The sequence below is a fragment of the Tetrao urogallus genome (assembly GCF_951394365.1).
Source record: "Tetrao urogallus genome assembly, chromosome: 11".
NCBI lineage: Eukaryota > Metazoa > Chordata > Aves > Galliformes > Phasianidae > Tetrao > Tetrao urogallus.
The window spans coordinates 18,629,839-18,656,417 of record NC_136824.1 but is presented as its reverse complement, the minus strand read 5'-3'; the positions used below and the strand labels follow the sequence as shown (position 1 = coordinate 18,656,417).

Genomic DNA, 26,579 nt, shown 5'->3' with positions numbered 1-26,579 from the left:
ATTCGCTGCAGGTAAAAATCCCTCTATAAGCTAAGCCATGCACCAAGTTCTTGGTATGGGTGGTCAAGATCTTTCACAGCATCCTCCCATCGCTACACGGATGCTGTCTGATAAGGCAGAAGCAGGAGCCACAAGAGCAGCAATTCCTCAAACACAGTTTTACTAAACACTTGTCTGCTCCTGTAACAACTGAGCTGCACAAGCTCCCTGACAAGCCCCAGTCACAGACCTGCAGCATGCTCCATCAGCGAGTTAATGTGTCTCACAGGGAAAGCCTCTCACTCAGCTGAGAAGATGCAGGTGCCTGTGTGTTTTCGGAACCTGTTGGGTGCCGCATCCTCTGGATCTATGTTCATTAGGCATGAAAAGACAAGGAAAGATTCCTCTTTAATTTGAAGCAGGTGTTTCTCTTCTGTTCAAGATTGGTACAGAAAGGAGTAAGGAAGAGTTCTGAACACTGAAAACTACAGTGGATTTAACTGATCTGTGCTGCAGAGCCTTTCTGGTCTGCCCGAACATGAGTGAGTGAAGCTGCCTTGCTTTGCTGGTGTTAGAGAGCTATAGGAAGAAGCATGCTTCCAAGTTCATTAGGAGTTTCTGCACAGCCTGATCACAGAGCCTGCTACTTGTGCTTCTGGCTCAACACAGGAGTGATTCAAATGGCGGCCAGCAAGAGTTCTTGAACTCCATTTTCCTTGATGGCTGTCCTGTTAATAGTTTGAATAGAGGAACTGAAAAAGCTTTTGAAGTACCAATAAAGATTTATTTTTGTTGGAGTAAAGCCTGTAGTTAGACTGGGTGCCTTAACTTGTTAGCATATTCTGTTAATTTAGTAACAAATCATATTTAATTTGCGTTAAAGCCCCTTTTATGTAAACAAAGTTTTTCTTATAAACATGTATCTTCTTTATCCTAAGGAGGAAAAAAAAAAAAGACCTTTCTCATGTGAACAGGCTTCAAGGTACCTTCTGCCTTCCAGAAGCTCTTAAATCATCTTTTGTCTATACACACACAATAGAGATGTAAATGTACATGTGTACATTTATGTTTATGCACATGCCTGTGAAATCAAGAAACAAAACTCAGCATGGTTAGGTAGCTTCCTATATTTTTTTTTCTTTTTTATTCCTTGGTAAATAGGTTAGGCACAACACTGTGTTTGGTACTTTAGTCTTTCAGCTGTGGCAATTCAGGTAATACAAAACTAAGCATTTTATCACAAAGCTGTTGTTGTAACGAGAATCTGCGCAGAAACTTGTGTTCTAAGGAAAACAGATTGTCATAAAGGATTTACAATGCTTTTGACTTTTGGAAGTAAATATCCAAGATCAGAAAAAAGGAAGGTGTTTAATTTTGATGGAGTATCTGCCAAAGACTGCAGCAAGATTTATGTTAATGGACAGATATGAATAAACTTTAATGATGGCAGTGTTGACACTCACTCAGACAGGCAGCCTATAACGTGATGTATTGTGAAACCAGTTCACTGTGATAAAATATTTTCCAAAGTAAGTTGAGTGAGAAGGAAGGAAGCATTGAGTGTTGGATGAAAAGTAGATATATTTAATGCAATGCCAACAGTTTGTATTGTTGTAAAACTAACTATGAGGAGTCCTTCCAGAATGTGTTAATGGAAAGATTTTAAGGAAATGAGTGATGGTTGGGCTGCTGACTTTCTGGTAACTCATTGCTTAACCCAGAGAAGTCCATGAGAGACTGAACTGGCCAAGAGGTGGGGAAGGCTGTCTTTAGAAGCTGAAGGGACTCTAAGTGCTTTGCACCATTGTGTCGTTGCTGTTTGATGCTTTGGAGAAGGAGGATACGTCACCATACAGAGCCTTGGTCTATTCCTTCAAGGTCTGTGCTAATGCATTCAGAATTTTAGACATAAAAATTGCTAGAAATCACATTGAAAATTCCTAATGACCTGTCATTGGGAAAGCAGACTTGAACACAGAAAGTTCCATACCAACGTGCAGAAGAACTTCTTTATGGTAAGGGTGGTGGAGAACTGGATTGGTCCTTCTATGGAGATACTCAAGATCCATCTGGGCACCCATCTGTGTGACCTGTTGTAGGGAGCTGCTTTAGCAGGGGGTTGGACTCAGTGATCTCTTGAGGGCCCTTCCAACCCCTACAATTCGGAGACCCTGTGAGAGCTTTCCATTGAATTGATTTACTAGCCGTGTCAATGAACTTGAGATTGAAGACTTTTTTGCAAAACTGCATGGTGAGAAAGAGGAAGAAAAGGTTGAACCCCATTCTATGTAAATGTATGGTGCTGCTCCTTATAGCTCCGAAGTGGAGATTCAAAACATGGAGCAACCCCCTGGACTCAGACCAAAGCAGATGAAATCAACCCTGCTGTGAATTTGCATGGCTATAAACTTATTATACAGAGGGTGTTTAGTTTAGTATCGGCATATATAATGCACACCTGCTCTGTCATACATATGCAGCCATTTCAATGTGGATTCTACCTTTTCAGCTGTATTTCCTCTGTAGACTCAGAACAAGTAGTGTCTCTGCCAGAAGGAGGCTGTCTTTACAGGAAGCTCTTCATTTATTTGTTTATTTTTAAATAACTGCAGTCCTCTACATTGCCAACTTAATCTGATACCAAAGGCTGTAGAGGAGGTGTTGGATGAAGTCTTGGATTTTGCCAACTCTCTGACCTTTTTGTCTAAGGGTCCTGCTGTGTCAGAGTCTGTTGGTTAGTAAGTGCAGGAGGGATTCTGTGCTTTCATAATGCTGAGGTTGGGAAGTGAGGTTTTTCTGCAGTGGTTACTGAGGTGATTTTCACATTCTGGGAGATGACTGCTGACTTTCAAATATTCCAGTGCTTTTCTGCTTGGAAGCCTTTGCACAGTGTGTGGATTTGCTTTCTGCAAGTGTGCTCGAACAGCACATCTTACTCAACTCAGTTTATATCTGGACGTATATATGGCACAAAATACAGATCACAAGAAATGTTTATTAAAAGAAAAAGCTACCATAAATGAGGTGGCAGATCTGAAAACAAACAATTGAAAGGACCCAGGGCAACATTATATTTTATTAAGGCTGTTGAAATACAGCAAATGTTAGGGCTGCTCAGCTTAGCTAAATGTTCTAAGCAAACGAAGTGCCTGCAGAAAGCTGTAACCTTGTTGTATAGTTAATCATTCCTAAAGTAAGGAAGTGGCAAAGCAAGGGTTGCACGTGCAGCATTAATTCCAGGCTGTTGTTCTATGTGTCACAGTCTTCAGTGGTGTGAACACATTTCTTCCTCAAGACTCTACATGAATGTGTGATTTTTCTTATTTATTTTTTTAATAATTGTTTGCCAGGAGCTCCGAGTGATTTGTTCTGAGCGAATTACATTTGCTCAACTCGGCGAAGGTTAAACACAGCAGAGTAATTATGGAGATTTTTCCGGTGGTAGATCCCACAAAATAATCTAATTCCCTGTCTAATTTTATCAGCTGTACTTCACCATGATTGCAAAGAGATTGTGAGATGTTTTGGGCACGGTATTTTATAAAGGAGAAAAAAGCCCAAACCTCAGGCTATAACTGACTGCAGTGTTTTAATAAAGCCTTTCCATACTGCGTGATAATGAAATGCCGAATTCACGCACTGTTCTCGTATCCAGAGTAGCTCAAGGAATTGTGTATTACAGAAGTGTGTAACGTCGTGACTGAAGGCTGTATGGAGTACGTACAGCAGGCTTGGATTTCATTTTGCTCTTCCTTGATATTTGAGTGATCTCTCGTTGTTTTTAATGTCACTTCAAGTTACGTTATGCTTCTGTATGGAGCCGATTCTTTGTCTCTGGCATCAGAAATCTGATTGCTTCAGCCTTTTGTGGAAGTGCCTCACCATCCTGCAAAATTAAGACTTGAGTATTGTTTTTACTTTATTACAAGAGCAGTTTTGCTTTAAGCCTGGAAATATTCCACCTCATAATGCATGCTAATGCATGCAAATGGAGTCATCAAGTAGTCTGACAATTTTTTCTTCCGTGTTTTTAACAGCAGTGAACCTGGATCCCATATTGGTAGACTGAACAGTCTCTTAGGTTTTCTTGATGAAAATAATCAAGTGGAATATTTTCTTTTAAAAGCTTGTCTGAAGGTGGCTGGGAGCTCTATAGCCTTATTTCTTGCCAGAGGAGAGCACATGTTGAGGAAAGCTTAGAAGCTTTTCCAGTAGATGTGCAGGGATGCTAATTTAGGTATTGTGCTGCTCAGCTTCGTTATGGTGCAGAATCTTGGAAAACTGGTTCTCTGAAGTAGAAACTTTTTGTTTTGGTCAAGTGCAACACTTACTGGGTCATGCAAACACCACTTGAAGCAGGCAGTGCTGATTGAGATCCTTGAGAAAGTATTTTGTTGCCTAACGTGACAACTTCTAGTAATTTTTAATTGTTTTAGTAACCTCTTAATTGCTGGTTGATCTATAATGGCTCATTAGTCTGTTGTCTCACCGTATGCATGTCACTGCACTTGTTGGAGGTTGGCTGTGAGGAGAGTCGGCACTGCAGAGGCACTGTGTGACCCAGCTGCTGTCGTTAGGTTGCTTTTAGCGCAGCCTTGGCCTGTCTAGCGCTGTTTCCAAAATTAAGCTTTAGTGGTATTTTCTGTTCACCTTAATGATGATTGGAAAGCCCGGCTGTGTTTCTGGGCTCTCAATGTCCAGGTGCAGACAGAGCTTCAAGAATTGGGGAGAACATCATTTTCTTAAACTGCGGGTGAACAGATTTGCCTTGCAGTCATTGCAGGCTGAGGCTCTTGGGTTCGCTTTCATTGCATGTGCTAATTGCAGGAGGTCGGTGTGGTTTGATTCTGGTGAATGTACCTGGGCAGATTCAATAAACAAAGGCATTGATAGAAGGGAGAGAGGGAAGGTGCTACCAGCCTGACAGCTTCTCTGCACAGCTCCTTTGTACAGATTTTTCTTGCTCAAGGTAGTTAAGGAGGATTTTTCACTGTCTTCAATTACCTCTAAAGCACTTATTTTTTCCTACGTACGAATCCCTCCTCTGGCCCATGATAAGCAGCTTCTGCCTCTTTCTGGCTGCAGCAACAAAAACAAATGGATCTAAATAGATACCATCTCCTTACTTTCTGTCCTTGAGCGGTTCCAAAACTAGTTTCATGACAGTGTTCCTGCTGTTTTCCTCATAGCTAGGACCTGCTGGCAGTGCCATCCACGTGTTTTTCAGACATTCCTCTTCTAAGCTCCTGATTTGTTTTTTTTTTGAACTCGAATTCCCTAAAATTCTTGAAGAACAAACTTTCTGAAGTCCTTTCAAACACTTGGCCCTTCTCCTCCTGTTCTTAGGTGATGGAAGCGACATCCCTTGCCTTTTGCTGTGCCCAAATAGGAAATCTTCGTGGGCACTTTGGAGGCTCTTAAGGAAGAGTGAAGGAACACTTAATTCCAATAAGGATTTTTTTTCTTTGGTTTTAAAGTTTAGCGTATCAGAACTTGGATCAACAAATTAAAGTAATGTCGTAAATCAGTATTAGAGTGACTTGAAAGCTTTTGTGTCCTGATGCTTTAGCTTACTGAATGGATGAGAGCGTTGGTTCTAGTAAGATAACTGTAGCATAACGTTTGGAGTCGAGGAAGCAGCTGAGTTGATATTTGTGCATTGGCTGCTCTGCAGAGATCAAAAAAGTCAGCGGTGGCCATGTGCTATGCAATGAATATCCTCAGATAACTTTATTTAACTCCATTCCCTCACATTGCAAAAAAAATTGTTTTCCAATGCTGGAGAGGAAACCATTAGATAGATTTTCTCTCTTTGTTTTCAGCTGCAAATAAGAATGATTTTGGATCAGGATTCAGTCACGATGTGTTGTCTCGTCTCTACTTTCTAACGGTGTTTTATTGAAGAGTGATGAAGGATTTTGGGAATGGTCTTGTGCAAATTCAGATCACAGAAAGGGATGCGTTGGTTGCAGTGGGAGAACAACGTGGCTGAAGGCTGCATGAGAAGCATGTGGTTTGTGAGGGCTGGGCTGCATGCTTTGTCCTGCATCCCTTAGGAGTCACACAGGGATAGATTCTGTATTGGAACTTAGTCAGCTTGTTGGATTTGTCATAATTATTTTAAAACTTGTATCTTATTCTGAATTCTTCTCAATCCCCAAGGTGGGTATTGCTGTACAAAACCTCAGTTGCTGTACGTTGTACAGTATGCATTTCTGTTCCTTGAGTCGTGCAGGTGTAACTCTGGCAAGCAGTAAGTCTGGCAACTCTTTCCAAGCAGTAAGTCATTACGTCTGCAAAGCATTTTTTATGATGTGATTGTTACTTTCTTTTCTCTTAAATTCTAGTCACTCCCCTGTGATTGTGGAATGGATATAGTTGAACTTGGTTTAAAATCTGATGCCATAGCACGGAGTGCAACCGTGCAGTTAAATCTCATCTCTCTGAGAATGCTGTGTGTAAATGGCACCCAGAAACGTTGTATCTACTCAGCCATTTCAGATAGAGGACTTGTACGTGCTTCTCTGTGGACACTCCGTGTAAATCCTTTTGCCCATCAGTTTCCCACTCTTGTCTTGTTCTGCACAGCTCCGAGAGGCTTGCGCTGCGTGCGGGGGGCAGCCTGCTCATCACTGATGTTACAGAGGAGGATGTTGGGACCTACAGCTGCATAGCAGAGAACGAGAACGAGACGATTGAAGCTCAGGCAGAGCTTGCAGTACAAGGTAGGAAGAATGGTTAATTTTCAGGGAGTGGATCTCCCGACTACTGTTCCTAAGGGCTTTATTTCTTATTTTCATGTTTTATCATTTCATAAAAATTCAAATGAGGGATTTGCTTATGTTACATGCATCTTGTACGGATAAAAGCTGCTGTGTATCTTCATGCAATATGAAATGTGCTCGATGCGATATGCTCCAATAAAGAGGGAAAACGTCACAGCGTGCAGCTAATCATGTCTGAAAGTCTACCTGTAAAACTATTTGGGGTCTTCTGCAAAAGGACATTACAGAAAGTATTTTTTTAAATTCTAAATATCCTGCGGCTTTCAAGGCAGAGATAATTATTTTGTAAGTCCTGGTTTTATTTTGTGTGTGTAATTGTCTTGCTTACTGATGGAAGCTGTTTTAAATAGAAGTAGCAGTGAATTGTTGATAATGCTGATTTAAAAACCTTTCATGTCACATGTGCAAATAAGGTTTTTTCCTTAATTGGAGCTTTATCTTGATTTAAGGTATTTCAGCTTCCATTTAATTGTCACCTTGGTGACAATGTACAGTATCCTTGTAAGAGCTCAGTTGACTTGTTTTACAGGGGATTATGGCCCAAGCAAGTTTGTCTTAAAAACAAGTCTTGAAGGGATTAAAGATATAAAAATAACCATGGAACAACGTCTAAGGAAGGCTTATCTATAGATAAAACCTTTTGTGGCAGAAATAAGATGTATTTCATATTCTAATAGTGTGAAATGTAATGCAAAGGCATGCTCTTAGCAGAGTTCCTACTCTGCTCTCAACAGTGCATCAAAGCTTAAGAAATGTTACCATTTGTGGTATATTTACTGATTTTTTTGCATGTTTTACCTGGTGTCCAGGAAGAGGGCTGTGTTTCTGGTGTAGAACTGAGGAAGGTTAGACTGGGAGACGAAAAACGTGTAAATGAAGAAGCAGCAAGCTTTTAGAAGAAGTTGGCCATTACTGAGCAGCTGAAGACCCTCTTAGGGGGACAGAGTATAACATAAGGCTTTCATTGGTATCTGCAGCATCCTTCCATTATCCTGTAGCTGTATTTCATGCTGTCCAGTTCTGTGCAAATCAAAACGTGACCAAGGTGCTGCACTTGCTGATGAGGGAGCGCTCTCCTGAGCACACATTGTGCTCTCTCTGCATTCTTAACCCCTGTCCCCCTTAACTTTGGCTTCACCTTGTGTTTTTCTGCCAACTGCTTTGGGGACTGGCTTCCTGAGCATCTCTTCAGCCTCACATAGGCTGCTGGTGCAGAGGCATTTTATTCAGCTCTGCCCTTTGCTAAAGCTTGGGGAAGTCTATTTGGTGAGGGCTGTCAAAGTGCAGCATTGCCCTAATTTGACTTGAAGAGTTCTGAAAGCCAGCAAATTCAGGTCATGCAGCAAACACCATTTTTCTTATCTCAGTTTTTGGGCTGGAAGAATGCAGATAGGCACTGTCTTAAATACTCAAGGGCTTGATGATTCATTGCACTTTATGATAGTTTAATGCAACTCGTAGTGTGCTGTTTAATTCAGTTCCAAATTATCTATTTTATGGCATTGGCTTTCAGTTTTATGGGCAGTGGCAGAAATTAATATTATTAATGGTATGATGCAATTAAGCAAAGAAAATCAAAGATAACTCTGAGATTATAGTCTTAATGTAGACTATACAGCCAGGTCACTTGGGGATGAAAGTGGTCTTGAGATCACTCTTAGCTACTTAGCTAAACTAATGTGATTTCTTTTTTCCACTGCAACAATTTAGAATATGTTCTGCCAATTCTTTTATGCTGGGTGTTTTTTTTTTTTTTTTTTTTTTTTTTGTACATCTGGCACACAAAAAAATCTTTTAATGCCTCAGAATTAAAATATATTGAAGATTATACAGATGCATTTTGGAAGTTGGATTTCTGGTTTTATTTCTTAGTTCTAATCTCACTTAATTCCACTTTCCTTGGAGAGGTCACTAGAGTGTAATTGTATTTCTCCATTACTATAATTTGCTGAAGGATTTGAGTAACTGTTACCTGATCGTTGTATCATTTTCTTCTAGAATGGAAAAATTGTCTTCTACCACCTACTAATGACATGATTTTGCTTAATTTAGGCTTATTCTGTCACTCTTAGGGATAAGGCTGACAGGAATTCATACAAAAAGTCCAGGCTTTTGGTATTTGATCCTTTTCTCATCTATTTTTCTGCATCTTTTGAAGCATGTGGCTTGTTTTTGGGGGAGATTTCAGAAGCATACTAGTATTACTTTGCTACTGCAGTCAATCTTTTTTTTCCTCTTAATATTTCACAGTGGCAATTCAGTGAGTCATTTGTAAATCTCTACGTAAGTGTGGCATTATTTGACAGCATTAGGACGGCTGGAGTGAACTGGCGTTCACTTTGGTGACTCTCAACTGAGGTTAGAAACGACCCATTTTATCTAGAAGCAAGCCTAAATTGTGCATGGAGTAAAGAGCACTCACTAATTATTGCTTTGTTCCAAGACCAACTTTTCTCCATCCCTTAATAAGGATACAAAGGCCTGGAAGGTCACATGCTTAATTCCACCATGCAACCCCAGCAGCAGCAAGCTGCCCTGCATCGCTGCTGTCAACTGCTGCCATGCATCCTCGCTCTTCCAGGGCTGTAAGGACACAGTCACTGCCCTTTGTTGTTTTTGGGTAGGGTACCTTGATGCATCTCACGTGTGAGTGTGTGGTGCGCTCAGCTAGAAAGGAATAGGTAAATTCAGCTGTTCTTCCCAAGGTAGATGAGAGATAATTGAAGGCAGCTTATTTATAACTGCATAAAAATATATCAAGTGTGCAGCCCTCCAAGGTAATGTCTTTCTGTTAAATTTGGAACCATTTTGAATTCAGCTAAATGTTACCTTCGTGTGGCAAAACTTAGTCAGTTCATGTTGCTGACACTGAAGGATGCCATCTGTTTCACATCCTTGGAAGCAGTCTTTTGAACAGGCTATTCTGTGTAATTTAGAAGGGGAAAAAAAAGGTGTTAGAGGGAGTCTCATATTGCCCAGATACTTGGTATTAAAAAAATATGTGGTTTAGGTTCTTAATGTATATTGTGGACTGAATCTGGAAAAATCTGGCTTTGACTGGAAAGGATTACACCAATTCATTGAAAGGGTTTTAAGGGTTGAGGAGTGTTCTAAGGATTTGTTTTCTCTGTCCTCTTATCTACAAAATGTATCTGGGAGCTGGAGTTAGGAGTTCAGAACACTAAAACCCAAAGTATGTCCTGGAAGATGATGGGTTTTAGTCTAAGTTCTACTAACTGCATGGAATGAATTCAGTCCGTACTGCTGTGTGACACAAGCTGTTCCCCAATGAAGGTGGGCTCCATCTCTACTTCCCTCCTTCCCAAGACCTTTCAGTCATCTGCAGGCTCAGCTGCCTTTCGTGAGCCCTAGGGCACCTCTGTTAACTTAAACAGACGTTTCTGAGCGATTTGAGTTGATTAGTTCATTTTGACTGAAGTGGGTTAGGGAGCCCTTGGCTGTGGAGCTCAGTGGTGGATCAGATAGGTGATTTTCAGGAGTTTTACTTGAAAGGAGGAAGATGTGCCTCAATGCAAACTCACAGTGCTGCTCTGCTCCAAATAGCTGCAGCAAATAGGGTTGTGGTTACACGTATGCAAATCGAGATTTCACGTCGTGCACCACGCTGTAGACTTCATGTTCAGGGGGTGCTTTGAAGCTGGAAGAGCACATTAAATATCCTGAGGTTGAGGTGATGTCTGTGGTCAAGATGATCCTAACTCCTCAAGTTTAGCATTGCTGAATCCCATTCGTGTTTGAGACGTCGTTAGGGCAAAACGTGCAACAGGTAAGATGTGTGTGGTGCTCTGTTCTTGCTCATTTTGCTTAATCTTTGGTGCAAAATGTCTTGGGCCCAGTACCTTGCAGATCCCATTGCCAGGTGAGGTTGTTTCCCATTCAGGAGGCAGTAACTCAGTGTCTGAAAGGCTTTGGTACCAGCTCCTGTTTCAGTTGTTGACAGCGCTCTTCCCCTTCCTGTCAGCAGGAGGAGTGGCACTGGGACCCGATTTATTGATGACACGTGAGTTGAGAGTGCTGGAAAAATGTGTTTTGTGCTCACCGGTAATGAAAGAATCTGTAGCATTTCCCTCAGATAAGGGTGGGAAGTGTTGAAAGGGAAGCTGGGGAAACAAGCGGTAAATGTATTGAAATGCAGTCGGCTGGCTTCTGTTCTGCCTGAAACCTGCGGCCTGCAGAGCCGTGGCTGTAAATACTGAGGAGGTTAGAAGTTCATTCTTCATCTGAGAAATATTTCACGTTTATTACAGTGTCCAGAGCCCCTGGGATTTCTGCACATAGCGTGGTGCGGGTTAGATCACTGTGCGAGCTTCTTGCCGCCCGTCTTGGTGCTTGTGTTGTAGGTAATGAGCTCAGAGGGAGTTCTCTCTCTGTGCTGAAATATTTACTGCTGCTAATACTGAACCACAAAATAATAAAACAAACAAACAAGAAAAAGATTCCATTTTCATTTTTTTCCTTAGAAAATTGATACGGCGGGGATGAGGTCTTCAGAATAAACAGCTTTGTACTTCCCACTTGTGTGAGGTTTAGAATTGCTCTTTTTTTTATCTGTATTGTTACCTTTCGGTGATGTTTGCAGTTGCAGAAAGCTGGCTCTTGGGTCCTCTAGGGCAGCATGCAGTGTCTGATAACGCATCTTAATTACCGTAAATTAAACGCCTCACTGTGTCGATGTACCCAAATTAAAGATCATAGTGAGTAGTTATTTTAGTGGTACATTGGAAGTTGCACATGGCAACGTTCTGATCCCCACCTCAGATGTTCTCCCGGAGCAACTAAATGGGGGAAAATAGCAAATACAGAAGGATTTTGATAAATTTTGTGCTTTGAAAGGAAATGCTTGCAATATTTTCAGTGCAGCTTCAAAGCTTTATGCTAATGAAGGATCCTTATTTTAGCCAAAAAACCCTCATACGTGACGGTGCTTTTCTTGCAGTGTACAAATGGCCTTTTTTGTGTTTGCAGTGCAAGTGCCGGGTAGCAATTTAGATAATGAAAGAGATCCAAATAAAGTCTGCATTTTGTCTAGCCAGTAGGCTTTAAATTATTAAGCAGTGACATGCATTTGAACAGGTTGTTATTTCGGCTACACTGGTTGGTGGTTGGGACTGTACCAGGAGAATGTTGCTGGTGGTGTGGCATACCTTATTGCTCTGTCACTTAAACAACATCTGAGGTGGGGAAAATCAGTTTCTACACTTGGAGCAAGGCTTGGTGCACCCAAAAGATGGATTAAAGTTGTAATTGCGATGGGTAAGGTTGGAGATCTTGTGTTTGCAGCAAATACCCGCTTTTCTTTGCCTCCTGTGGAGAGCCTTTACAGTGTTCTGGTAGAGTCTGTGTGTCCAAGAGCACCAGTCGCATCCTGAGCCCAGTAATCACACGTGAGATCAGTAGATGATTGTGCTTTGGCCAGAATACCTTTTGTGCTGTTTTCAAGTCTGTTTGTGACAAACGAAGGCCAATGGTGTTCTGAGGTGCATTAAAAAAAGCATGGCCAGCAGGTCGAGAGAGGTGATCCTGCCCTCTACTCTGTCCTTGTGAGGCCACGTTTAGAATACTGTGCCCAGTTCTGGGCTCCCCAGTTCCAAGAAGACAGGGAGCTCCTAGAAAGAGTCCACCGTAGAGCCGCAAAGATGATGAAGGGCCTGGAGCATTTTCTTAATGAGGAAAAACTGAGTAACCTGGGTCTGTTCAGCCAGGGGAGAAAAAGGTTGGGGGGAGATCTGATAAATATTTGTGAATATGTGAAAGGAGGTGGGAGGCAAATGGGTGAGGGCAGGCTCTTCTTGGCTGTGTGCAATGATAGGACAAGGAGCAGCGGCCTAGAGCTTGAATGCAGGGAGCTCTGCAGTGCCATGCAGAAGAACTGCTTTATGGTAAGGGTGGTGGAGCGCTGGAACGGGCTGCCCAGAGAGGTGGTGCAGTTTCCTTCCGTGGACATATTCAAGATCCATCTGGGCACCGACCTGTGTGACCTGTTGTAGGAGCTGCTTTAGCAGGGGCTTAGACTCAATGATCTCTTGAGATCCCTCCCAACCCCTGTGATTCTGTGAAATCAGGTGATTTAAGTCTAGACCACTCAGTATAACAGCTTTCCCTTTATCAGGTCACCATATCCTTGCATCTTTTTTATATCATCTCACAAAATGTTTTAAAAAAAAAAGACTGAGCTCAACTGCTGCATCACTGTCATCTGTACCAAATTGCATTGTCTTATCTACTGCTGAGGTTTCAGAGAGAGCATTCAGTCCTGGCCCTGCACTTTCCATGTTGTGCACAAAGAGCAGCTTGATTCAGTGCCTGCACCTTGCTAACCAACTTGAGCTAATTGGGTTCAGGCTGGGCATGTTAAGACTTTCTTTAAAAACAAAGCAGAACAAGTGTGGAAGGAAAAGTTGTAACATCTTAGACGACGTTAGCCTTGTCTTCCCAGAGTACATCTGAGATCTCCTCTGCTGCAGGCGCTTTGATAAGAGTTAATGCCATCCTCCTTGGGAAACTGTAGATGTTTGAGAAGTGCATTAAATCGTGTAACAACAGAATGATACGTCGGGGTGACTCTTACTTTAGTATTAAGCTTCCATTATTACTGGAAACAGTTCTAGGGGAGAAATTCAAACCAACACTGAAAATTGCTAAAACCTTTCTCATACCTTCTAGATTACCTTTATTGATTTCTGTTTCTAATTAAGCCCTGTGCTGTATCTTGATCATAGGCCACACTTCAATTAGAGGTTCAGAAGATGCTGTGTTAACCCTCCTGCTCTCAGAGACTCCTATCTGGGACTAACTATTCCATCTGTGCTGGTTATCTTAAAGCTGTAGTATTTGAGATGCAGCTATTAACAGTAAAGAGAGTACTTCAGCTTTGTAGATGTTATTTCTTCCATCTCAAACTGTAACACAACTTCCATTACTGATCTTTGCTCAAGTGCTACAAAGAAATGCAGTGAGTGCAGTCTAATGAGGGGAAGGTGTCCGAGCTGAACTCACTATTGCACTTCACTGTAGTAAGTGAAGCCTTTGACAGTCCTTGCTGCTCATTTTAAGTATTGTTTCACGTTTATGGAGCTGCCTAATCTACTTGTTGATTTGATGGAAATAATATGAGTGTGGATAGTTTTCTTCAGTCATTACTGCATGTCACTTACATTCATTCAAGGGTAGTGTTAGAAAGACTTGTTCACACATACTCAGAAATGTGCGTGGGATGGGGAGACAAAAGATTGTACGCGTATTGTAAGAATTTGCTCACGTTTTACTAGGAGATCAGATGTGCCCATTAAACTTTCACAAAAATAAAATGTTCCTTCCATCCTGCAACAGATCATACTGTGGTGCTCTATATTGTGCTCTAACTTCTGTTGCCCACCACAGTTTGGCAGGACTCCTGGGCTCAGCAGGACCTCTGTCTCAGCTCAGAGCTGCTCATTTTCTAAATCATACTCTGCATTCAGTGAGCTGTTGTATTTTTATTTTATACAACAGAAACAACTACTTTAACATTACTGATGCAGCGATATTGACTTTGCGAGGTGCCCAGATATAGACAAAATGTTATGGAGATGGCCCAGAGCACCCCTACTGATCTGTCCAGTTCTCACCACTTGTTGGACTATATGATGCTGAGGCTTGTTAGAGAAAGCTTGCCACAAATCTTAATAGGGACATAACAATTTTATTTCTTTAATCCTGTTTCCAAAAATGACGAACCAACTTTGCTTGGACTTTGAAGGAGGGAGGTACAAGGTGATCACCTTGCAGCAACCCAAATGCTTAAGGTTTGGGGATGTTGCTGCAGAACAGAGAAAAGCAAATCTTGTGAAGTATTCCTTGGGCAGACTTCACAAGCAGTGCTCTCTGCTTGAGATGGGAAAACACTCCAGGGAGGTCAGGGCAGGGTGGTTTTCTGACTTTACTTGGGGTTGGGGCAGCTGCCCCATGGTGTGCCTTTGAACCGAGCCTAACGGGATGATCTCTGAAACCCAACAGAGGTTGCAAATGTGCTTCACAAAGAGGTACACCCTTCTCCCATGAAGCACCCACAGGCTGAGGAGCTGCTGTGGAGGCTTCACAGACAAGCCACTCAGACAAGCCACGTCATTCTTTTGTTTAAGATGTTGTGCAGCAGAGCTGCCAATGTGGTGTGTTCAGCTGGCAGAGCACAGCACCCACCTGCTGACAGCGAGGGCCAGGAACTGGAAATGGGCGTACCATCCCTGTGAGCTGCTGGCACAGGATGTAAGAGACAGTGCTCGTAAACCTGAAATGAATCCCACTCTTTGATCATGCTTGACTGGGAATGTCATGCCCCCGTTGCATCCAGAAACGTCAGCTTGCAGCACGTGCTCTTCCCAGCAGTGCTGATTTCCTGCTACCAGGCAGGAAAGACCATGGATGTGGCAGTTCTGTTTTTGGACGCTGTCCTGGGAATGAGCTCTCAGGAGCAGCCCAATGGTGGTAATGTGGTGATGCAAGTGAAGCCAGAACGATCTCTAGGTAATGTTAATAATAACAATAATGTTGCAAGGTAGGCTTTTTTTATTCAAGAGTGTCTTCTCTGAGTAACTGACAACCATTAATTATGAGGCTTTTCTGCAAGAAACATCTGTAACTCATTAAACAACTTGATTGCATGTAGAAAAAATTTCTTTGTGCTATGTAGGTGCATTACAGTTATCAAACAGACTGTCATGGGAGGTGGGAGGTAATGCCTTGGAACTGCCCATGCAGTGAACATGAGGTATGCCGTGAACTTTAAAAGAAGAAAAGCTTTGTGATTCATCTTATTTATATATATATATGGAGGGAGAGAGAAAATAGCGTTAAGAAAGCCAAAACCAAATTATCAATAACCCATACAATTTGCACAAATGGCTTTCCTTGTTCTAAATGTTCTTGAGTAATCCCTGGGGATAATGAAAATGTTACTAAATTAAGCAGCAGCGGCTTGAATATCTACAGTGTAGAAACTGATATTGAACTAAGGGAATTGTAAAAGCTGTTCTCTCTTTCAGCTAGAATTTCTAATAAATTAAGATGATATTAATGGGGGTCTGAACCAGCTGCTGCTTTATGGAAAGAAATACCTTCCCTACAGAATGGTTTTTAAAAAGTAAATAAGGTTGTTCTCATTACTTTTCTTGGCCTAGGCTGCCAGTTACAAAGATGTACATTTTTGTCCAAGTTTTATATTTATATTCTCTTCTTCCAACTCAAGATATATTTCAGTGAAGAACTGCAAAATTAGTCACCTGTTTATCTGAAGACCACTCTTCAGGCAATCTTCAAGACCAAGCTGCAGGACAGAGGGTAAAACAAAAAAAAAAAACAACACCCAAAATGTGACATACATTCATCCAGCTTTAAACTGGTCATATACTTTCAGTACAGCCCTTGGGTGTACTGCAGTGCTTTTTCAGGGCAGCAGAGCACTACTGAGGTAAGAGAAACACACATAGAGGGGTGACTAAAGGTAGGGTAGTACAGATGTTCTTAGACATGAATGCATGATCTTCTTAAGGCATTTCTCCCTCGAAGATGCTCTTAACCTTATTATTAATTAACTGTTTGTGGATAGAGCAGGTATCCTTATTCCTTGTCTGTTATTGGGTGAAGGCGTAGGCACATGCATGGTTGCCAGGGTTATAAGTATGAATTGAGATGCTGTCTGTCAGCTCCGTGGGGATCCGCACTTGGAAACCCCAGGTGTGAGGCTGAGGAAGCATGGGATCCTGTCCACGTTTAGTGCACAGTGACACATTCACTGCTCTGTCCAACCTTTTCCCAGGTTCGCTTTAACATAAATGAGATTTTTTATGTTAAAGGTGGAAATACCTCATTGTGGCAGTTGTTTGGAAAGAACTTAATCCTTTTCTCTCTTTCTTGAATCAGCCCTGGCTTGTTGCATAAATGCAACAAAATACCATTACATTTGGTTCTGGTTTAAGAAATGCTATGTCTGCATGAGCAGTACTTAAGGAGTGCTGCTTATACTAAGGAAGCCATGTGTGCCTTACGTGGTGTCTGCTATGCTAGCAAAGATGCTTTCTTCAGACTCCAGAAGGAAAAAAAGAAGCTAAGAAAGGTGTGGTTGCATCAAAAACCTACAGCCAGGGCTCCTACCCCACAGATGGCACCTCTGAGGCAGCATGAATGCTGACACAATCTCTCGTGTTGGTCTTACCTTCAATAAAAGTGGGATTTACCTGCTGTAAGACCTACCAACTTGACCTTGGTGTCAGTGATGACGAATAGAGCACTATTTAAAGATGGGGATGCAGGCAGTCCTGCATTAGCCAATATTCTGCTCCCTAGTTTTCAGCAACTATGCAATGACTGCCTTCTTGCATTAAAATGTCTCTCTGAAATAATATTCTTGAGCATTTTTCTTGTAATTCTGAGAAGGCATGCAGTTAAGCCTGCTACCTGTATTTTCTCCTACCAGTTTCATCTTGTTTCTGGATAAAGTGCTGTCCTTTATATTGCTTGGAACAGAAGGATTTAGTTCTATGCGTGGCCTTGCCATGCATGACATGCACGAACACATATGCACACTGCATGAAGCATGCCACTGTGTTCCTTGTGACTTAGACAAGAGGATTAATGAATATTGAATGCACAACTGACTCGATACTATAACTGATGTAAGTCTGCTATGGTGATGTGAGAAAGGTAAGGCACTTTGTAGCCCAGCTTTTGTTCATAGTGCTTTTGAATACATGCTAAAGACTGAAGGTTGCAGGAGGTATGAAATACAGTATAGGCTTTGTTTTGTTTTTGTTCCCTATGAAAAAGACGTGACGTTTAAAATTTCAATTAAAAGTGAAAGATGAAAGATTCAGTAGTAATTTTTAAATCACAAGTGTGAAAGATTTCCAAAGAGTTTAAATGTGTGAACTAAGAAGCTCATTAAAATGCCTTCTTCCTCTAAGTGAGAACTCTTTTTATAGAAATCGTGCCCTAAATGGCAAGTATTTTTTGTCTGTGTATCAGGGTCATCCTTCCACATATAATTGCTTGAATCAAGCTTTAAGCTTGATTCTTGAATTTGTAGGTTGCAATTGTGAGGGTTTTTTTGCCATTCCAAAAGACATTTCTGCAATGTTTTTGCACCCCCAAAATTTGTGATGAAATCTGAGTGTGATCTGAATGTGATGTTATTCTGAAATAGAAGTGCTGCATAACTGAGCAAGTCTCTAGGGAGAGACCATAACGTTAAGTAGATGCATGCTTTCTTGTAAGTTAAATTTTCATGATAGTTAAGCTGGCTCTCATACCACAGGATAATTTATTTCTCTAATGGGAGCTAGATGCTACACTTACTTAGATGCCTTATTATAAAAACCAGAGCCCTTGGAAGCCCTTGCTAGGGAAGTATATGCCAAAGTTGCAAAGATGAAACAATTCACAAATTTGTGAAGGACGTGGGTTATCAGTGTTAACTTATTCCCTTAACAGTCTTGTAGTTAATGAGTTTCTCTTCATGATGAGAATAATTTAGAAGAAAAAACACCGTGGAGTTTTAGTTTATTCTATAAACAGAACTTGATAATGGAACTAAAGAAACGAAGGTAAGCACGGTGTGTTGCACAAGGTGCAAGGACCTTTGAGGCAGGTGTGATTTCTGCCCTTTGGTGACACTTGGGAGGCTCTGTCTTTGGAAGGATGTTGGAAGGGAGGCTGTCAGGTGGTGTGAACAGGATGCAAAATGGCATGTAAAGGAAACTGGGAGTGCAGCAATCTCATTAATGGTTACCTAATGGCAGGGGAAGATTTTTATATTGGCTGTTTTTTCTAACCAGACTGGACTATCCTGTGAGGAGTGAACGATGCAGTTGTATTTGCAAGTCTGCGTGCTGTCTTTCGAGAACCTGAGGGCAGCAACAAAGCAAAAAGACTAGAAGTGCAGTTTAAAATGTCAGCCTTCTCTTTTGAGGTGGGTCCAGCAGTTCACAGCTTCTGAGAGTTAAGTAATGCTGCTAAGCATACATATTCAGTAAAATCAGATGATTTACCAGAAGTTGTGTGTGCGGCTTTGGGGAGAATGTTTAAAATAGCATTTTGCCATTTCACTCTCCTTTTGGGAAATCAATTTTCTTTGCCTTTTCAGTACGTGTAAAATTAATAACTTTGTTTGCTGACAGTGTCAACAACAACGTAGCTCTCAATCATGGCATTTACCTGTTGCCATTTTGCTTTCTTGAGTACAATTTGAAATGGCACATAAACCATTTCTCACTTCCTAGTGAGAAAGTAGCAGAAAACTAGAACACGTGGGTACTATCCTACTGCATTCTCTTTGGTGTAGAAAATAAAGAAGGCCCAAATCATTGCACGTTGAGTCACTCACTGGTTGAAGGCTGGAGAACTCTCCCAGAGTAGTAAGTATGGAGTGGGAAGGAGGAAAAATACAACAAACACAAACTCACTGGAAGCTTTGTGGAGATGAAGAGAGAGAGGTTTTGCTGTACAAGATCAGGCTACTGAGGTTTCCTGAAACGCAGCACATCTGTCCTTGGCATTAACTGTAGATTTCCTTCCAGACATAAGCTTAATCTGAATGTTGCATGGTTATTGCTGTACTAATTTGCTTAAATTATCATTAGTGTACTTAACTGTTATAGGATTGATTGTCAGAGTTGCTAATCTCCCTCTTTTGATTGTAATTGCAATAGTTAGGCATCAACTCGGAGCACTATAAGCAAGAGAACTGAGGATTTAAATAATTTGCCAATTAACTTTTGTGAAATTTAGCTGGATTGTAAGCAAGCGCGATGGAATTGAAGAAATACAGATTTTGTAATGCTGCTTAGGTGGATTCCATTAGCGCTTTTATATTGTAATACTGTTCATAAAGCTCTGCCATCAACTTCGTAATGATACGGTAATGTTAAATCAGGAGTTTGAGTACTTGGAAAAAATATTGTGACTTCTGATCTCTTCTCATCTCTTTGCAGCTCTCAGCCTTGATTTCTTTAGTTTCATAGTGGATTTTAATAGTTGGTTATTGTTTTCCAAGTAGAAGTGCAGAAGAATGATGGTTATGAAGAGGAGTGGTGTCTTTGCTATTTGCCTGGTCTCGCTCAGCTGCTTTATCTGTGATAAAGTGGTTTCTGTTTAATACACTGAAATGAGAATAATCCAGATTTTACATCACTTCTTCCTAATTTATGAACAATAACTGCTTTGTATCAGTATTATGATTGCTCTGCAGTCTTCTGTTCCTGATTGCTAGGAGGGATTGTTTTCTGAAGCACGCAATTTACAAAATCTGTTTGAGTAAGAATTGCATCTCAAATTTTGTGATTTCTTGAAGAATCCAACACTTAGTGGACTTTATTTTGTTAAAGAACTTGACTCTGAGGTGTGTGCTTTGCCCCAGTTTCTTTTGCTTCCTGTGAGATGCCGTAACTGAAACAGCAATGGCTTTTGTACTGGGTACAGTTTCAAGATAAGCAAACTGCAAATGCAGGCTTTTGGCAAATTCCTAATTGTGCTTTGAAATCATGCAGATTTTTTTCTGCTTCTGTCAGTTTCTTCCTTTCAGATTGCAGAAATTAATCCCAGGACTTGGTTATTTTGGCTTAGGTTTACACTAAGCAGGCTGAGCTTACTGGGGGACTTCCTGCAAGCCACAGCCCTCTTGGCTAACCTTCTGCTAAGGGAGGAATGCACTGTGGCATGCAGCTTGGCTTCCCTGGGTTCACATAGAGCTGCCACTCGAGAACTGATTCTTGCAGTGTGATGACAGTTAAGTCTGTAAATTCCGACATTAACAACACTGGAAATCTGAAAGATAATTTAGATGTGCTATTGTGCAACTGATGATACAGTTCAAAGCTAGATTGCCTCGTTAGTTCTCTTCTTGTATCTGGACGTGGTTAAATTGTTAGGAACTGATGTTTTACAACAAGAGCAAATTGGAACATAACATTGCGGTACAGCGTGGGGGGATGTTCCTGTTCAGTCATAGACAAACAGAAAGATGTTCTGCATCAGTCCCCTTCTAACTCCTCCCATGTCCACGATGACAATCTGTTTAAAGTCATCTCAGTGATAAAACTGTGGACAGATCAGTTTTATTATGCACACATTTTTGTGAAAGACATGAACCCAGAAATACTTAAGTGACCACACTAGACCAATTGGCAAGCTCTTCTCTTTGTTATCTTGTTCCCCACGTTGCCCAAAAGCAGATGGAAGAGAGAGTTTAAGGAAGCTGAAAGAATATACGTGCTTCCCTTGAGCACAATCTCATTCTCATTTCAGCATTGGGATTTTCTGAGCTACGTGAGGTTTCTACATTCTTTAGCAATTTCCAGTAGATTTCTTTTCTGTTGGTCTGTCCATAGCACCCAAATGTAAACGTCTGGTACCCGCAGTATCCCATTGCACTGCCAAGACCAACAAGATCTTTTAGTTTCAAATCCAGTCACTGTTAACTTCAATTTCTTTTTTTTTTTTTGTTTTCTACTGCATGGGAGATTGCATGGGAGATTCTACTGCATGGAGCAATTGGCTTTTATTCCCCCACCAGAGGATGCACAATTTTTGTAGGCCTTTATTGTATCCCTTTCGTTTGTTTCTTTTTGGTCTGCAGAGTCCTAGATGTTTACTTGTTCCTTTATATAGAAGCTATTATTGAAGTGGATTGTAATTAAGGTTATTTTGAGGGCTTGTAAATTAGAAGAGACTTTGATGTGTGGATAGGCTTGCATACATTGATCTGGAAATGAAAGCAATTGGGTAACTCTTAATTGATGTGTAAAGCAAGCGTGCTGGATTTGTCTTTGCAACCCAAAAAATGGAAAAACATAAACTTGCCATCTCTTTTTCTGACTCAAGCAGAAAAAAATTCCTGTTCCTAATGAGTGGTTGCTGTGGGGATATGCCCAGTTCCCAAAGTAGCGTGTTCTCGGAAGCTCACATTGCACTACAGCAGAGATGAGAGGAACGTGGTGGAGCAGTGAATCCAATCAATTACTATTACTGTTTGCAGACCTAGTTTGTTGTTCTCCCAAGTGATCTGTGCCAATCTGTATTCAGTAAGTAAACAGCTTAATATTTGAAGTTATCTTAAAATTGTGCTCTTTTTGGCCTCTGCCGGCTTCTCAGCCTCCTGCAGACAAATGTACTGCCCCACTGTGAAGGCTGTACAGGTAGATACTCAAAAAATGGGAAATGTCAAGGCTAAGATAGCTGGCTGTCTTTAATTCATCATCTCCTCCTTCCCCCTTGTTAAGGGGAAATTTTGAAAATGCTAAACGAAGTGTTCTGGGCCTATTTCCCCCCCAGCATCTTACTGCTTTGTGCAGCACACAAACTTCATAAACTGATGTACAGGTAAAAATAGTCACTATTTGATTTTTCTTCTTATTCAGAGGATAGTATCATGGTAGTTCTCAGTTCCAATCCATATTTATTTCAGTTTTTTTATTTGGCACCATGGAATCTGAAACATTAATAACCACTGATGAATCTATTTTTATGCTTTGAAATGAAGTGGTATGGAATCCACTTTAGAAATTGTCTCAGACATGGAAAAATCAAGATGAAATGCATCCAGCTGTTTTAGCGCCCATTTTGAGACACTTAAACATTGATTTTTCAGAATATGCATCTTGTAATATGTCCCTTTAGAGCTGTGATCCAGCAGCTCCGCTCTGTCTGGCTGTGACCCAGGTCACAGCACTGTCACTTGTCCAAAGCTGGATTGGCTTCATCTCTGCCACTCCAACCAGGAGGATAACAGCTACCTGTCTTCTGTGCTCTGAGCAGTCTGAGGTTCTTTGCTGTGTTGCAGGGACAGATGAAAATGGGAGATTTACATCAATTTGCTGAGAATGTGGGATGAAAGCTGGCAGTGCTGCGCACCTCTTGTTGAATTTCTTCCGTTGTTGCCCTCCTCTTGTTCTGATGTCTCAGTGTTGTGGTTTAACCTGGCAGGTGGCTCAGCACCACACAAACATTTTCTCACTCCCTTCCCTTCCCAGCAGGATGGGGGAGAGAATCAGAGAGAAAAAAACAGGCTAGTACTCATGGATTGAGATAGAACTATTTAGTGAGAAAGAAAAAAAGAGAATAATTATGACATATATACATTTCTAATATATATTTATGTAACAAGTGAAGCACAAGCAGTTGCTCAGCACCCACTGACCACTGTCCAGCTAGTTCCCAAGCAACAGAAGAAAGAGAGAGCCAGATGAACCCTGTTCAGAATTCCTCCTGCACAGTGCTGTATGGTATGGGGTATCCCTTGGGACAGTCAGCTGTCCTAATTCTGTTCCCCCCCAGCTCCTTGGGCCTTGGCTTTGAACAACACTGCTTAGTAGCAACTGTAAGCATCAGTGTATTTTCAGCATGGTTTTTCCCTAAAACCAAGACATAGCACCATACTTTGAAGACAACTGTTCTGTCCCAGCTAAAACACCCAACCTGTCCTGATGTTTCTTGTGTACCATGTCCATCATTGCTTTTCAGCAGTCTCCTCTCCTCTCTCCTGGCATCTCTTTTTCCTTCTCTTCTCAAAAAGATCTGAACACCTGTAGACTTAACGATTTGAGGTTCTGAAAAATGAAGTTCAAAGAAGAAAATGCCTTTGGAACTTTGCTTGCACTCAAATTTTGGCAAGTTGTAAACTTGTCGTTACGAAGGCACTCGGTGTAGGTGGAGGCAGTGGCTGTACCAGTAGCAATAACTCAGAAAACAGCTGGATGCTTATCTCACATCTGGTAGCAAGGCTGGCCTTCAGCTGTCACAGAATGGCACAACCACTTCTGGCCTCTGCTGCAGTTTCTCAAGCTGTTTTCCTGTTGTTGCTGACCTGTGGCCTGTGCCAAGGCTCGGTTCTTGTTGATCACATCCTCCTGGCTGTGGTAAGTCGCTCTCAGGCTCTGCCCTCTCCTCACCTCTTGCGCACATCAAAGCTGTGATAGTGCTGTGACATTGCTCTCTCTGCTCTAGGCGTCACCTTTCAAATACAGCTTTTGTACATACCCACAATCACAGTTTCTTTTAGTAGACTAATGCTGTATAATACACATGACCCCACCCAGCTCCCAAGCTCTGATGGTGGAGGTTGTTGTCCCATTCCACCCCACGATCCAGTAAGTATAAAACAACAGGCCAGTTGAACTCTCACCTTTCATAGAATCATTAAGGTTGAAAAAGACCACTAAGATCATCTAGTCCAACTGCCATCTCTTCTCCACCACGGCCACTAAACCATGTCCCTCAGTGCCACATCTCCATGTTCCTTTAACACCTTCAGGGATGGTGACCCCACCACCTCTCTGGGCAGCCTTTTTCAATGCATCACCACTCCTTCTGAGAAGAAATTTTCCTAATATCCAACCTGAACCTCCCCGGCACAAGGTCATTACCTCTCACAGAATCACAGAATTGTAGGGTCTGGAAGGTTCCTTCAGAGTTCATTGAGTCCAGCTCCTCTCATCATATTCCTGATATGTGGGAGAAGACATTGGCCCTAACTTCCCTCCAGCCTCTTTCAGGAAGTTGTAGAGAGCAGTAAGGTTTCCTATGAGCCTCCTTTTCTCCAGACTGAACAATCACAGTTCCCTCAGCTGCTTCCCTTGAGACCTGTGTTCCAGAATCATAACAGTTCCATTGCCCTTCTATGGACACACTCCAGGACCTCGATGTCTTTCTGGCAGTGAGGGAGCCCAAAACAGAGCACAACAGTTGAGGTGTGGCACACTGCTGGCTGCTACTCTGCAGGCTGTCAACCAATGCCCCCAGGTCCTTTTCCTCTGCACAGCTTGCCAGCCACTCTGCCCCAACCTGTAGCAATACGTGGGGTTGTTATGACCAAAGTGCAGAACCCAGCACATGGTCTTGTAGAAGCTCATCCCATTGGCCTCAGCCCATCAATGTAGCCTATCCAGATCCCTCTGCAGACCATCCTACCCCCAGACAGGTTGACACTTCCTGCCAACTTGATGTCATCTGCAAACTTGAGGGTGTAATCTATCCCCGTATGCAAATCACAAGCAAAGATCAGCCCTAATACTGACCCCTGAGAAGCACTGCTCATGATGGTCTGGATTTAACTCCATTCACCACCACTCTGTTTCAGCCCCCCCAGCTAGTCGTTACCCAGCAAAGAGTATATTCCCCCACCAAACAGATCACCTGGTTACAGAAGAAGATGAAGTTGGACAAGCAGGAGCTGATTTCATGAACCCGTGGTTGTCCCGCACATGCTGAGCGATCGCATTCAAGATGATCTGTACCATGACCTTCCCCATAACGAGGTCAGGCTGACAGGCCTGAAGTTCCCCAGATCCTTCTGGCCCTTCTTGTAGATGGCAATCACATTGACTGTCTCCTGGGTCCTCCCCCACCGACCAGGACTGCTGATATGTGATGAAGAGCGGCTTGGTGAGCGCTTCCAACAGCTCCCTCAGCATCCTCAGGTGGGTCCCTTGTGGCAGCCCAGGTGGAGCAGCAGGCTGCTGTTTCCTCCTGAGTTGTGTGGGAGTTACTCTGCTCCCTATTCCTGTTTTACAGCTCAAGGGGCTGGGTATCCTGAGGATAACTGACCAGTAACTGACCCATGGCCATTATACATGCCATAGGACCACCGCTGTGGTTTTTACAGTTTTCATCATCAATGGCTTGCCAGTTTAATTGGCAGCTGAACAGTTTTTTCAGGGAAATTTACAAAATACAGAGAATTCTTGTAGAACAAAAAATGCCTCTATCATTATTTATCCTTGTGGCTATATTTGCAGGGGTTACATTCAATTATTTTTGTTTGTATCTGGACTATCTTGCAAGCAGGATGCCAGGCACATAGTGTGCCTATGTGCTGCTGTTCTGCTGTCTGAAAGGAAACTTCTACCAGCTGTGTTGCTTTCCCAGTTGCACTGCTTCACATTGTTCTTATGCACGTTGGCCAGCTGTAGTACTGGGTTGTGCTCACTGTCCAGCTGTGGATCTCTGTGAGGTGGCCTGGAGCTCCTCCTGGTTGGTTTTGATCTGCATGAAACAAGGAATGTTACACTGCTTTTAAGATAACACAGCATGCTTACTCAAATGCTTGCCTGATGGCTGACCCAGTGCTCTGAGGTTTGCATGTTCTTCAGCTATTTGTGTCATTGAGGGGAGTGGAGAACATCAGCTGAGGCACACACCGAGTTGGTGCAATCTGAGGTTGGGCAGGAGCTGCACAGAAGCAGCATTCCCCAAAAGGAGCGGTTGTGTGTTGGAGCTGAGCTGCTGCTGCAGAACCCGAGGCAGGCTGGTCAGATTTGGTGGTCAGGTAGCAGTTTCCTGGCCAAACCCCTTTCTTCCTTGGTCTGCTTAGTGAGTTGAGCCCAGCAGTCTTTGTTTTCTGGATGTTCATTCCTCCCCTGTGACCCAACCAACCTCTGTCCAAATGGCACAAGTTCAGAGATGAGAGGAGGTGTAATACCTTGTTGTCAGTGGATGTGTTAGGAAGGACGGCAGGTGGCATGGCAGTTGTTCAAGGAACTGCGTGAGGGTTGTGAATGCTTAATGTCTGTCTGAAACAATTCCGGAAAAACCCCTACCAGCCATAAATCTGTTAACAGTAGGGTAAGCAAAAAGCTTCTATATGCAAGTAAAATAGCACAGACCTTTTGAGGAAATATCTGCTAATAACTTAGAAATCTAATACATTAATTTCAAGCCTGTCAGAGATGGGAAGCCTGTTAAAGAAGGCATTGGGTCAGCAGATGACTGAGTGAGAAGATGGCCTGAAGCAGAAAAGTGAAGTCTGGATATCCATGTGCTTTGCAGAGC

The 26,579-nt window shown here is 42.1% G+C and overlaps 1 protein-coding gene across 2 annotated transcripts in view; it reads left to right on the top strand.

Moving 5' to 3' along the window:
• NEO1 (neogenin 1) overlaps positions 1-26,579 on the top strand; it is a gene marked incomplete at both ends in the record, with an annotated part of 175,972 nt that overhangs the window by 73,534 nt on the left and 75,859 nt on the right. For both annotated transcript variants that reach the window (XM_079541027.1, XM_079541026.1), the window contains one exon: positions 6,568-6,704. In XM_079541027.1, the coding sequence (XP_079397153.1) occupies positions 6,568-6,704 (137 nt within the window). The remainder of the gene's footprint in view (positions 1-6,567; positions 6,705-26,579) is intronic.